Source organism: Lithobates pipiens, unplaced genomic scaffold (genome assembly GCF_037356315.1).
Source record: "Lithobates pipiens isolate NorthernLeopardFrog02 unplaced genomic scaffold, aLitPip1_a1.2 Scaffold_16, whole genome shotgun sequence".
Taxonomy (NCBI): domain Eukaryota; kingdom Metazoa; phylum Chordata; class Amphibia; order Anura; family Ranidae; genus Lithobates; species Lithobates pipiens.
Genome location: NW_027507748.1, coordinates 276,160,386 through 276,174,686, shown reverse-complemented (window position 1 = coordinate 276,174,686; position 14,301 = coordinate 276,160,386). Strand labels below are relative to the sequence as shown.

The 14,301-nt window shown below is 41.4% G+C and overlaps 1 protein-coding gene across 1 annotated transcript in view; it reads left to right on the top strand.

Moving 5' to 3' along the window:
• TULP1 (TUB like protein 1) overlaps positions 1-14,301 on the top strand; it is a 111,781-nt gene that overhangs the window by 83,631 nt on the left and 13,849 nt on the right. The window contains exons 7-10 of the mRNA XM_077481448.1: positions 29-117; positions 3,972-4,142; positions 4,433-4,545; positions 11,924-12,032. Coding sequence (XP_077337574.1) covers positions 29-117; positions 3,972-4,142; positions 4,433-4,545; positions 11,924-12,032 — 482 coding nt within the window. The remainder of the gene's footprint in view (positions 1-28; positions 118-3,971; positions 4,143-4,432; positions 4,546-11,923; positions 12,033-14,301) is intronic.

Here is a 14,301-nt window from a genome sequence, read left to right as displayed (position 1 = left end):
TTAATATGTTTTTGTAACTGTGATACAGCAGGCTCTTCAAAGTGTGACGAGGAAGAAGAAGAAGAGATAGTGAAGAACACTAATAAAAAGGGCAAGAAGGGAAAGAAAGGAAAAAAGGTACAGGTTCAAAAAATATATTTCCACATTGCTGAAATTAGGTTAGCAAATGACATGCTTCAGTTTCAGAGCTAAATCCAGCAGGTCTATAGGTATGTAATAGTATGGGGAATCACACAAACAATCAAACAGAGGGTAACTAACTTAAATTAAATTTTAAATAAATAGTTGCAAAGTAGGATTTACAATGCAAACACGGTCAGAACGGCAAACAGTAACCATACAGTACAGAAAAATGTTTAGCAGATTATGAAGCTATGCAAACAGAAGCCCCTCGAAGCATTAGGTTGCTCAAATCACATTAAAAGCTATGTAATAACAGAGACAAGGATCTAATCACTTCTTCAGTAAACAGAAAAGTTCACAAATGGCTACACCATACAGCCTGGTACACCTATCCTCGCAGACAGTGCCCAGAACAGTGAAGTCCAGGCTAGGTCTGGTAACAAAGGCAAATACACTAGCTGGAGGAATCTCGGGGATAGAAACACAGGTGTGTGGCTAGAGAAGTCTCAGAGCTAAGAAGAGAGGCAAGCCGAAGACAAAGGCTACCCCACACTTCTATTGCAGTACGCTGCTAGCAATTGGAGAAGTGCTCTACACAGTAGCTAGGTCTTCAATAGAAGCTGCATGGTATTGGGTTCCTACTGTGGAGAACCATACACCTGACTTCAGATCACATACCCAGCCACCTCTGCCTCATCAGGTGCACTTTCTGATTGTGGGGACCCAGGCGATTGTGAAGAGAGAAGTTAAAGGAGCCCACACATGCCTTCAAATGAGAGCGCAAAGGGGCACCTCACTACAGGTGTATGTGTATGATACCACTTTGTAAGAGTTCCAACATTTCATGCAGTTATAATTTAAAAAAATAAATACAACCAGAATGGGTAAAGTAGTCAAAATGCTATTGTGTTTATAGGCAAAACAATATTTAGACTATTATAACAATAAGGAATCTGTAAAGAAAGAGCAAAAAAGGTTTTATGTTAACTAAAAAAGATTCTTGTGACACATCTTAATATAGACTTTGTATTGAATTGTGATTGTTTTGCAATGCACTCATTTTTTATTTTATTGCTTATAGTCCTTGTGAATACCTTATTAGTGTTCAGCTGCATACGATTCAGTGTTTTTATTTATTTGCGCTGATTGTACTTTTTTATCCTATAGACCTTAATATATCTCTACATCTACTATTCATTTTTTTTCTGATGGTGCATTTACTAACTAGTTCAAATGTCCCTGGATTAAGGGACAAAACTGAAAGCTGGATGTGAAAAAAACACACACATTTACTGTGCTGTGCTTTAAATTCTGTTCCTTATGCCTTAATTACTTAGGCCTATGGTAATATAGCTATCTGTCAGGTCACCTGAGACCAGGTGACAGATGCACTCCATAGGAATCGGAAGTGCACCTCTAAGATAGTGGACCCTAGTATTGACTGCTGCGGATTGTACCCAGGGAGGTTTAGGAAGCAGGTCTACTGGATCACTAACACAGATCCCAGTTGGAGCTAGAGCATAGATTCCCCAGGGTGCGGAGTCTAAGAGCCAGCGGGTGTTCACCAGAGCCTCTAGTGGTGAGGATGGACTGCGCTGCAGTCTGGCTCCAGGTTGCGGCCCCTAGGGTTTCACAGCTCACGCTCACGGTAGACTATAGGAGAAGGAAACAGCAGGCTGGAACAACGAGGGTAGTAAGAGGATAAGGCAGAGGTCAGGGCAACTAGCAGACAGGAACAACAGAGTACACGCCAAAGGTTCAGGGTCACAGGTAGACAGGGATAGTCAGGGACATGCCAAAAGGTCAGGGTCACGAGCAGACAGGAACACGCCAAGGTCGGTAACAGAGATAAACGTAGAGCACACGGCAAGCAGGAAACAGGGAGCCAAACACACACTGAATATGCAATGGTTGATCAGCACTGCTGGCTTGCAGTGCACAGGTTAATATAGGGTTCCATGATAGGGCCTGGGGTAGAGCCATGCTTAGAGGAGAGGTTATAAAAACCACCAGGTGGAAGTGGCTGGCCCCTTAGTCTGAACACATGAGGAGAGTTAAGCAGACAGAGGAAGATTACTGCATAACTATGACACTATCTTTTTACTGGCAATAACAATACAGGATTTAAAAAAACACTCCTCTGCACCTTACAGCATCATTTTGTTGCTGACCGAAACCGGCAAATTGTCTCATCACCTCTGCTACCTCGTTGAAAAACAATACCATAGCAGTTCTTTTAAGTGATCCCCCTGCTGACATTTTGCTGCTAGTACTTCATTGCCTTTAGTCACTGGTCCTTAATTGCCTTATGGACTACAGTCCTGATGCTAAAGAGCAATTGGTTTCCTACCAAGTACAATTAGTACTCTGCAAAAATGTTAAAATTTAAAATGACTGCATTACTAAACAAAATAGCAATAATTCAAGAGCACAGTTAAAGATAAAGTCCAGGTATTCAGACTCTTTTTAAAATGTGCTGGCTTACTATGGGTTAAGTCCAACAAGGTGAATGCCACTTCATGGACTTATCCCTTTTAGTTACAACTGACACTGTTCCTGAATGCTGGAAGTACAGCGATCACTATACTCCCAGCACTGTGACAATAACTATACTGCATTCTCACACACAGTAGCTTTACTCACCCTTTCCCTCCGTTGTCTATTCACAAAAGGCTTTGTATTTTGTGAATGTGTTCTCTGTCTACTCTGTGATTGAGCAGGAGAAGGGGAGGCAGGGGTGGGCTACATGCGACTCCGGAGCCGCAGGACCTAAAACTAGAAAGTCCAGCATCGGAGTGTATGTCAAAAACATTTTTGTTTTAAACAGAGTGGAGAAGGATTATAACTCCTGGCCTGGCTTTTACTGATATTCAAGACTCCATTAGAAAGATTTACTTTTATTTTTTTTGTCCCACTGACATGTACCAGGCAGGAGGTGCGGAAAGAATCTGCAAAAGCTACACACCCAAAATAAAAATCGTATAGGGGTCTTAAAATTCTTCTTGCCTGTCTTTCTATTGGAGATTTCCCCTGCTTGGTAAAATCTTGTCAGCATGAGAGGAACTAAGAAAGAATCTATCTAATGGTGCATTGTATAGTGGTAAAAAAAAAAAGACATACGTTCCAAAACCTCCCTACTCCAAAACTAATGCCGCGTACACACGAGCGGAATTTCCGACAGGAAAAGTCAGACAGAATCTTTTCATTGTGTATTCCGATAGTGTGTATGCCTCATCTGACTTTTTTTTTTCGAAAATTCTGATGGATCTAGAAATAGAACATGTTTTAAATATTTCCGACGGAACCAACCTCTGTATGCTGTTCCAACAGACCAAAAATGACATGCTCTGAAGCAAGTACGAAGACAGAGGCTATTGGCTACTGGCTATTGAACTTCCTTTTTATAGTCCCGTTGTACGTGCTGTACGTCACCGCATTCTTGACAATCGGCGTTTGGTGTGATCGAGTGTAAGCAAGACAGTTTCAGCGAAACTCTGTCGGGAAAACCTTCAGAGTTTATTCCGATGGGAAAACCGGTCGTGTGTATGTGGCATAAGAAAAACCTTTTAGCTTGACTTACACTAATATAAAATGTAATGTCATATAATCACATATATCCATGTATAGTCCAAGACCAATACCCAAGCCCCTAATAATCTGAATCTGAGTACAGGAGACCAAAACTGATTTTGGTTTTTGATTGATCAGGCTTCTTGTAAAATCAGGTAAAAAATGGAGAGCCAGGTCAGGTTACAGAAAAATATCTACAGTTTTCATCATCATTTTAGGAAGATGAAAACACATTTTTTTGTTGTTTTGTGCCCTTTCTTTGCTTGCTGTCTTTTCAGAAGGAGGAACGTCCCCCCTCTCCAGTCATTGAGGTAGATAATCTGGAAGAATTTGTACTGCGACCAGCACCTCAGGGGGTCACAATCAAATGCAAAGTAACACGAGATAAGAAAGGAATGGACAGGGGATGGTACCCAACATACTATCTACACCTTGATAATGAGAAGAAGGTATGAGACAATTTAAGGCTTCTCCTTAAAAAAAATGTATATATATATATATATATATATATATATATATATATATATATATATATATATATATATATATATATGTGTAAAGCAATGCGTAAATTGATGGCGCTAATATTAATAATAATAATAATAATAATAATAATAAAAATAACATTTTCAATGGAAAGTACAAACTTTTGGTATAACTCATTCTGTCATTACATACATACACATTTTTTTTTTGCTGTATGTGTCTTCTACTTGCTTAGCTACTTATGGTATTTCAGGTTTTCTTATTAGCTGGAAGAAAGCGGAAGAAGAGTAAAACCTCCAACTACTTAATTTCTATTGATGCCACAGATCTGTCACGAGGAGGAGAGAATTTCATTGGGAAGCTAAGGTATTCAACATGAATTTCTACCCAAACATTTTTCATGCCCAACTTCATAGTGTACAGCCATGGCCAAAAGTTTTGGGAATGACACAATAATTACAAGCATTCTGTAAGTGTCAGAGGCTTTTATTGACAGTTACAATTAAGTTCATGTAAAGAGTCAATCTTTGCCACATCCTGACTGATGGCAGCCCATTCTTGCATAATCAATGGAGTTTGTCAGAATGTGTTGGAGGTTTTTTGTTTCTGAGAAGCAATGGTCTCAGGATGTTGGCATGACAAAGGACTAATGGTAGCACTCAACTTTTCTTTTCCGAATGCCCCAATCAGAAAGGGGATTCATCAGAGAAAATGCTTTTACCCCAGTACTCAGTAGTCCAATCCCTGTACCTTTTGCAGAATATCAGTGTGTCCCTGATGCTTTCCTGGAGAGAAGTGGCTTCTTTTCTGCCCTTCTTGACACCAGGCCATCCTCCAAAAGTCTTTTCTTTACTGTGCGTGCAGAGGCATTCACATCTGCCTGCTGCCATTCCTGAGCAGGCACTGCACTGGTGGTGCCTCAATCCCGCAGCTGAATCAACTGTAGGAGATGCTCCTGACGCTTTCTGGACTTTCTTGGGCACCCTGAAGCCTTCTTCACAAATGCAGTGGAAATGTTTTTTTATGGGATTCATTTAATTTTCATAGCAAAGACGGACTTTGCAATTAATTGCAATTCATCTGATCACTCTTCATAACATTCTGGAGTATATGCAAATTGCCATCGTAAAAACGGAGACAGCAAACTCTGTGAAAATGAATATTTGCGTCATTCACAAAACTTTTGTCCACAGCTTGTACAGCACACAATATACTATAAATTAACTTTGAACAATTTCATTATAAAGCAGGAGTGACTGTAGCAAAAACAAAAAGAGGGCGCACCAACCTTGCACATTATCCAAGTGGTGTTTATTGGTATATAAAAAGAAATGAAATAGACTCACAAATATGTAGGTTATAAAAACATGTATCAAAGTCCACAATGGACACAAAGTGACCAGGTCAACGGAACCATGTCCAGCATGCCGGAGAACCTTTCAGATGGCTGACGCATTTCAAGGGGGATCCCCTTTTTCTCATAGCCAATCTGTGATGCTGCATTGACACATTATATATAGCAAATAGGTATCATCACATGATTTAGAAACCCCTCCCATTGGAGGGTGTTAATGGGAGTGGACAGAGAACAGGCCACATTCTTGTGCATAGGGAAGCATTAAAGAACCAGTGATGCCAGCAATGTAAAAACATAATAAGATTTTTAAGAGGTACACTATACACTTAAAATAGAATTGACAGCAGCAGCTGCTATAAAAGAATCCACAAAAACTGAAAATGGAGCACCTACACGCGTGCACTTCCAAAATGACAAGTGAAAAAAAAAATAATAATAAGTTGCATTCACATGAAAAATTTGTAATTTATAACTTATGTTCCACAAATAAAATTAATTAAATAATCCCAGACACACCACCTACCAGATGTAGCTGCGTGTGGCAAGTCATCTTCAGTACAGACAAGATGATGCACTATGCAGTACAGTGATTGCTGGGTGTGGAATGCACGCTAATGCCACACATTCCTCTTTAGGGATCGAGTGTCAGAGAGCCGGAACATCAGGCTCCCATCAAGTAGATGGAAGATGGCGGAGCATACTGAGCAAGGGCACACTCCACCCCCGAGGGAGGAACTGAAACATTCAGTTTGCACCGTGCCCCTCCCTTGGAAAAAGGAGAGTAAACCTCCGGTGGCTCCGGAAAATTGCAGCTGAGCAGGAGAATGGGGGACACTGAACCACCGATATCAGAGGGGGCCAATTAAGCCATGCATCCACCCAATGCCTCTCCAGGGACCCCACGAGCAAAAGAGGCAGATCCAGCAGGTGCTCCAAGAGGCGCAAAAAAAAAAGAAGGGGGAACAAGAAAAAGAAAGGAATAATAATAATAATTTCCTTTCTTTTTATATACCAATAAACCACTTGGGTAATGTGCAAGGTTGGTGCTCCCTCTTTTTGTTTTCTCTACAGTGTTTCCATTGGGTGTCCCCTGACCCTTGAAGAGCAGCAAGGCCTGTGCATCTACCTAGAGCCATTGAAATTGTAGACGATATTTATTACCGTCACATCACTTTTGAGCGCAGGAGATTTTTTTTGTTTGTGATCATAAAGCAGGAGTTGCCTAGGTTGGTGCAGCCTTACCATAACTAGGACCGGCCCCTGCGGCCTGCCAGTGGAGCGTAGGCTGGCTGCACAAAAATGGAGGGTAGCAAAGACAGACCTCAATTGCTGCTTTTGTGGGTGACCCTCAAAGCCCAATCCCAGGAAACCTTAAAATTACCCCATTCAGTGAAAAGGCAGCCACACTGCAAGGGATAGTTTTAAACCTGTCCAGGCTTAGGTCTGAGCCATGGACAGAAGCTCCCTGGATCTCCTTCAAGGGTCAGTATGTGATGTCTCTTCCTGAACCACCATAACACTTTTGTTTAATTAGGCTAAGCCTGCACGCAGCATATAAGTCCTAGATTCTAGGAAGTGGCTATAGCTGAGCTGCGACTGAGAGCCTAAGCGACAAGCCAGTATTTTTCATAATTCTCAAAATTACATTAAATAACTAGTATCAACCTGTCTGGGACAGATTTTCATAAAAAATGTGCGGATTATAACTTGCTGCTGTATGTTACCCATTCATTACAAAACATCTTCATTCTGTGTGCATCTTCGTTCCAAAAGTCCTTTATGTGATGCTGTACATTCCACTGTGTACATTGTGCTATATCTATATTTCCTATTTGACACCATCATATAATGTATACTGCGTACTTCACCATCCCATTCTGTGCTCTATGCTGTACATTTCCTTTTTCACTATGTCTCATTGTGTTTGCTGTGTTGTAATTTCCTATTCCACGTTGCTCCATAGTGTACACTGTGCTTTACCTTCCCTATTCCACACAGTCCCATTTTGTATTCTATAGTGCAGGGATATGCAATTAGCGGCCCTCCAGCTGTTGCAAAACTACAAGTCCCATCATGCCTCTGCCTCTGGGTGTCATGCTTATGGCGGTCAGTCTGTCTTGCTGTGCCTCATGGGACTTGTAGTTCTGCAACAGCTGGAGGTCCGCTAATTGCATATCCCTGGTATAGTGTATACAGCATCGCCTTTCCACATCATCCGATCCCTAATGCTTTGTGGTGTTTGCATATGGGTGCAAATAGTCCTGCATGTGGCTTGCACATTTTGGGGAAGGACCATTTTGTTCTAATTTCTCTCCAATCTAAAAGTTCATAGTCCGCCCCTGAATTATCTACTGACAGATTCACTAAAGAACTAGTTAATCTTCACCCATTGGCCCAATATCTAATTAAATTCTCCAACAGTCTAAAAATCTAATTCTTGTTTACCTGATCTCATACAAACATCAAAAAGAATTATTTAACATCCCTATACAATAACAACACCAAACAATTAATAAAGTGGCTGGGATTTTATGGAGAATTTAATACGTTTACCAAAATAATTACAAAATCTTAAATATATAAGAATTTGTCAGTCGCCTCACTTAGGAGAACAGCGGCAGAGCTTCTCTCCTTCTCTCCTTAGGTATCTAATATGTCATCCAGCACTTCCGGGTAGGTGGCAAGTGCGTGAGCGGCAGGCGCGCCAGCTGTGCTGTGGTTAGACACAGTACAAGCCGATCAGCGAGTTCTGGACGGTTATTGACCGTTGGCACCTTCTGATCAGCAAAGAAGATGACAGGATAGAGCTCTGTGAACATAAACAACACAGAGCTCTGTCCTGTCAGCAGGCACGTGCCAGTTTTTGTTTCCCAGCAGGTGATAAAAATCAGCACATCCCTTAGTAAAAACAGTACACTGTGAATGCACCAAGCACTGTTAGGCAAAAATGTAACCCTTTGACCACCCTAGATGTTCACCTCCTGCCATCCCAGTCAGTGTCATTAGTACAGGGACAGTGTATATTTTTAGCACTTATCACTGTATTAGTACCACTGATTCCCACAAAGTCAAATGTCAAAAGTGTCAGTTTGTGTTAGATTGCCCATCATACTATCTCTACTAAAGCTCTATTTGTGTGAAAAAAATGACATACATTTCATTTGGGTACATTGTCTCATGACCACGCAATTGTTAGTTAAAGTTAATTATTAATTGTTAATTGTCAGTCAAAGTTAAATTGTCAGTTAACGCAGTGCCAAAAAGCTAAAAATGGCCTGGTCGTGAAGGGGGTAAATCTTCTGGATGGCAAGTAGTTAAGCACATTTTAAAAATATATCATAGCTGATCAAACAAAGTTTCAGCCATCCTTGTTACAAAACTTTTGGAAAAGATACCACTACTCTCTTCACATATTACATCAATTACAAACAGATCTTGCTTTTGAATGACATTATTCATGTGAAGTGAAAGACACATTTCAACAAACTGTCATCGGGGTAAATGTGGTAATATCTGAAATATAATGTAAATTTTTAATACATATTCATTATCATTAATATAAAAAACTTCTGCGCTACTATATTATAATTATATAAAGTGCACATATAGTGTGGTAGCTGCTTAGCACAAATAGTGTTCCCATATAAACTATGAAAAATGAAAGTATGTAATTGTGAATCGCTACATCTTTAAACCATTTAAACCATTTAAACCATGTGTTTTGCTAAATCAAGGTGAACAGTGCCACCCAGTGGCTAGTGCAAATATACTGTAAATGTACTTAAAGAGAGATTCCACCAAAAAAGTAAATATTAAAAGCCAGCAGCTATAAATACTACAGCTGCTGACTTTTAATAAATAGACACTCACCTGTCCCGGGTTCCAGCGATGCCGGCAGCCGAGGCCGACCGATCGCTCGGCTCTCGGCTGCTGCAGTCACCATTCTAGGTGAGGGAATCAGGAAGTGAAGCGAATCGGCTTCACTTCCCGGTTCCCTACTGCGCATTCGCGAGCCGCGCCGCGCAATAGGAAATCTCCGCGCTGTCACTGGGACCCGTGTGTGTCCCAGCAGACAGCTCGGCAGGGCAGGAAATGGCGTAGACTCCCACGGGAGTCTATGCCCGGAAGTGGGTGAAAATACCTGTCTTTGACAGGTATCTCCACCCCCCTCCCCCCTGAAAGGTGTCAATTGTGACACCGGAGGGGGGGATGGATCCGATCAGCGGAGGTTCCACTTTAGGGTGGAATCCCGCTTTAATACATATAAACCACTTGTAATAAAAAAAAAAACTCCTATGAATACAAAGTACTTGACCTATGAAAAAAAACATTTAAATAAAATAATCAAAATGGGCATTAGCACTTAGTGGTAAAAAATGATTCAAATAAAGAGTCCATGCAAAGTGAACATGTGGAATCCATTCTATGGTAATAGTGAAGTCCTTCAGTGATTAAATGGATAATCTTCACAGTGAAATATACCCTCCACCAGTCAGCCAATGCACTCACCTCCCCATAAGACCCCCACTTGGGTCTAGTCGCTGCCCCCAGTGCTCTCAGCCCCCCCCCCCAGTACTCTCTGGCCCCCCTACAGCCACCCCCCCCCCCCCCCCAGGGCTCTGCCTGGCCTGCATTCACCCTTGAGCAGAATTTAAGCAGATCATATTCTTGGTGATTTTTTGAAAAATATAATTTTTTTTTCTGCCGATCAGCAGGTGTGTTACAGCCATTTTTCTATCATTTGTGCATGTGTATTAAGCTTCATGAGTTTGATTCCTGGGCTAGGCAAGGGGAGAAAAGCAATTCTATAGGAAGAGAGGAGACATTTAAAACATGTGCAAAATATGCATTTATCACGTTTACAGGCAATTATATTGTACTCTATCGGACCAAAAATGCCTGAATGCACTAGGGTCTAAAGCCAAGGGTGACTGAAAATACAAGTTTGAACAGGGACAATTAGGAAAAAATTGTATTCTGCATACTATGTACAAGTGTGAATGGGGACAACTTATTGGCCTTCACCACTGAAGAGAAAGCCGCTCCAGATGAGCACATTTGCCATTCATCCACACCATAGCCAGGGTTTAGGTAAAGGTGCTAGCACAGCACTTCTGCAGGTCATGCAGGTTATGAGCAAGTGCTAATAACAGTACAAACCCGCGTCAACTTTTGCTGTACCTCGTCCAGTGTGTGATATCTTTTGCATGAAGGATGAATAAAGGTGAAGTGTTGAAGCAAATTCTGGATTTCTTTTGATTGTGTATCATTGGCAGTCTCTTAATGTGTAGCACATGTAAGGGATCTTCCCGGGGTAGGGTGTGTTTGGACACAGTTCACAGCAGACTTGGAATATATGAAGCAGATCTTGGCGTTTATTCGTGGTACAAACAGTCCAGCAAACAAAACATACAGCAACACCGTGCTTTCTAAGTACAACAAAATAAACAAAAGACCTAGCCCGGCTGGGCGCTTACTAACAGGTTCTTCTCACCTATCTGACATTTATAAAGACAGCGTCTTTTCGTCTGGATATCGCAGGGTGGGTTTTAGCTCCAGCAGTGTCTGTGCTTGCAGCTTCCTTCAACATACAGGCTGTTCATTCCCTGGCTGGGAGCAATCACCTGCAGACCCTACAGAGCCTTTAGCTTCCCAGGCTAATTAGGATCCAAGCTCACCTGATCCCAAACCCAGAACTGGATCGGGGGATGTGGAATGACAGGTCCCTCTACCAAACCTACCTGCCATTCCATATAAACCCAGGCCCGGCAAAATTAAATAACAACTCAGCAGCATATCACTGCTGAGAAACTGAACCATCCTGGATTTACCATCTCACACTGTGTAGCAACCTAGGTGAGATGTACACCCCCTCGATCACTTCTCCAGTGACATGTCTACACACACTAAACTGAGTTGCCTCACATGCAGCTCAACAAACAGTTAAATCTCTCAGTAGCAAATAGATTTAATAGTCAGTGTAGTAGGGCTACACTAAACTGACACTGCAGGCTTGGAGCGGCGCCGATCTCTTATGGTGTTTGGAAGCTTCTAGTTTGGAGGCATTGATGCACATGTTTAGCTTCACTGTTGACAATGGCGGCTTAGAACTGGAATGCACCACTTAATTTGAAGGAGATTGTTAATTATGAGACGTTTCTTAACATTTCCTTTTAACAAAATGCATGTGGCCGGTCAGAAATGCTGCACAATCTGACAAGCATACTTTGGGACGTATAGTTATTTTAATTTCACAAAATCTAGTGTTTTTTATAAAAAGTCAACTTAAATATACAATCAAATAGTGCAAAAATACAACCGTTTAAATGCAATTATGTGTTAAAAAGACTTTTGTTTCCTTTTTGTGCCTGACCTTCTTTTTCTCAGATCTAACCTGATGGGTACAAAATTTACTGTGTTTGACAATGGTGCAAACCCAGAAAGAGCAAATTCTGATTGGTCCAATGTTCGGCAGGAGCTTGCAGCAGTTGTTTATGTAAGTACTTTCATTGACTAATACCTCATAACAGCAAAGTTAAATAAAATACTAGCATACCTGGGAGCACAACCTATGGTCAATCTAAACGCTACAGCATATTTGTAGTACTGTTCACTCATCTATACAAATCAACTTAGCTTTCTACCACTGTGCATGAACATGGCAAAGAATAACCTCAAAGGTCAACTTCTATCATCTTTGTTGATTAACAATTTTTCCTTTAAATTTCATGGTGCATCAGGGCAGCATGGAAGACTGCCTCCTCAAGCGTATAAGCTCCATCATCTCAGAGCTGGCTAACTATAAATTTGTGATGATCGTTGATTAGTGACTGATTAGTGACTGCAGCATGATACTTTCTAGCATCACCTATTCACTGGTTAAGAAGGCTGGAAATGAAGTCCCTTACCTTAACATCATGCCATGCCAGGTTCAGCCTTTCCTAACTGAGGTTTTCCCTGTACAGGCCCTAAATAGGATTTGATCAGAGAGCCCATTCATGTGGTTTGGGGTAGGGATGGGCAAACGGTTTGGCCCAAGCATAAGTTCGGGCCGAACTTTGGTTGTTTCGGCGAACAACGAACATTATGCGGTGTTCACGGCAAGTTCAAAAGCGGCGGAACCCCATTTAAAGTCTATAGGACATTAACATGAAAAACCAAAAATGCTAATTTTAAAGGATATGCAAGTTATTGTCATAAAAAGTGTATGGGGACCCGGGTTCTGCCCCAGGGGACATGTATCAATGCAAAAAAAACGTTTTTAATGAGCAGTGATTTTAATAATGCTTAAAGTGAAACAAAAAAATGAAATATTCCTTTAACTATTGTGTCTATAGTATGCCTATAAAGTGGCACAGTTTTCCAGTGTTTAAAACAGTACCACAGCAGCATGACATTTCTAAAGGAAAAAATGTAATTTAAAACTGATCACGGCTGTAATGAATTGTCGGATCCCTTCAATATAGATAAAACTCATTGAAAAAAACAGCAAAAACGGCATGCCCCCCCCCCCCAGACCATTACCAGACTCTTTGGGTCTAGTATGAATATTAAGGGGAACCCCCCCAACCAATTTTTTTTTTTAATTGTGTGGGGGCCCCCCAAAATCCATACCCCTTACCAATTCATGTAGTGGGGAGTTGGGATCCCTTGTTCCTGGTTTTGATAAGCCCCCCGCCCGCAGACCTCCACAACCACCACACATGGGTTGTAGTGATGAAGCCCTTGTCCCCATCAACATCCAGACAAGGTGTTTTGGGGGCAACTCCAAAGCATCCCCCCAATGTTGGGCATGTGGCCAGGTATGGTTCAGGAGGGGGGGCGCTATCTCATCCTCCCCTCTTTTCCTGTGGCCTGCCAGGTTGCATGCCTGGATAAAGGTCTGGTATTGATTTTGGGGGGGACCCCTATGCCATTTTAAAGAAAAAATTGGCACAGGGTCTGGTATGGATTTTGGAGGGACGCCCAAGCAATTCGTTTTTTTTTTTTATTTTGGTTCTGGCTTCCCCTTAATATTCATACCAGACCCAAAGAGCCTGGTAACGGATGGGGGGGGATCCATGCCATTTTTCTCAATGAGTTTTATCTGTATTGAAAGGATTCGACAATTCATTACAGCCGCGATCAGTTTTAAATTACATTTTTTCCTTTAGAAATGTAATTTTGCTGTGGTACTGTTGTAAACATGGGGAAACTGCGCCACTTTACAGGCACACTATAGACATCCCAGGCATGATATTTAAAGGAATACTTCATTTTTATTGTTTGCTTTAAGCAGTATTAAAATCACTGCTCCTGAAACAAATGCAGTTTTTAATCGCATTGATACATGTCCCCTGGGGCAGGACCCGGGTCCCCAAACACTTTTTATGGCAATAACTTGCATATCAGCCTTTAAAATGAGCACTTTTGATTTTTCATGTTTGTGTCCCATAGACTTTAACAGTGTTTGTGTGTTAGTCCAAATTGTTTGCCTGTTTGCAAGTTCTGGTGCGAACCGAACCGGGGGGTGGGTGTTCGGCTCATCCCTAGATTGGGGCAATGGCAGCTGGTGCTCAAAATTTTTGGGGGCGGGGGCATAAAGAATGTTTAAAAAAAAATCATGAATTGCAGCCACTGTGCCCTCAAACGCTGCCACTGTGCCATCAAATGATTCGACATGTGCAGAGTGAAATATTTCATTTCAAAATTTAGTTTTCGTCAGAAAATAAATTTATTTATTTACTCCCGAAATTAGTTTTTATTTATTTCGTTTTTCGTTCAAA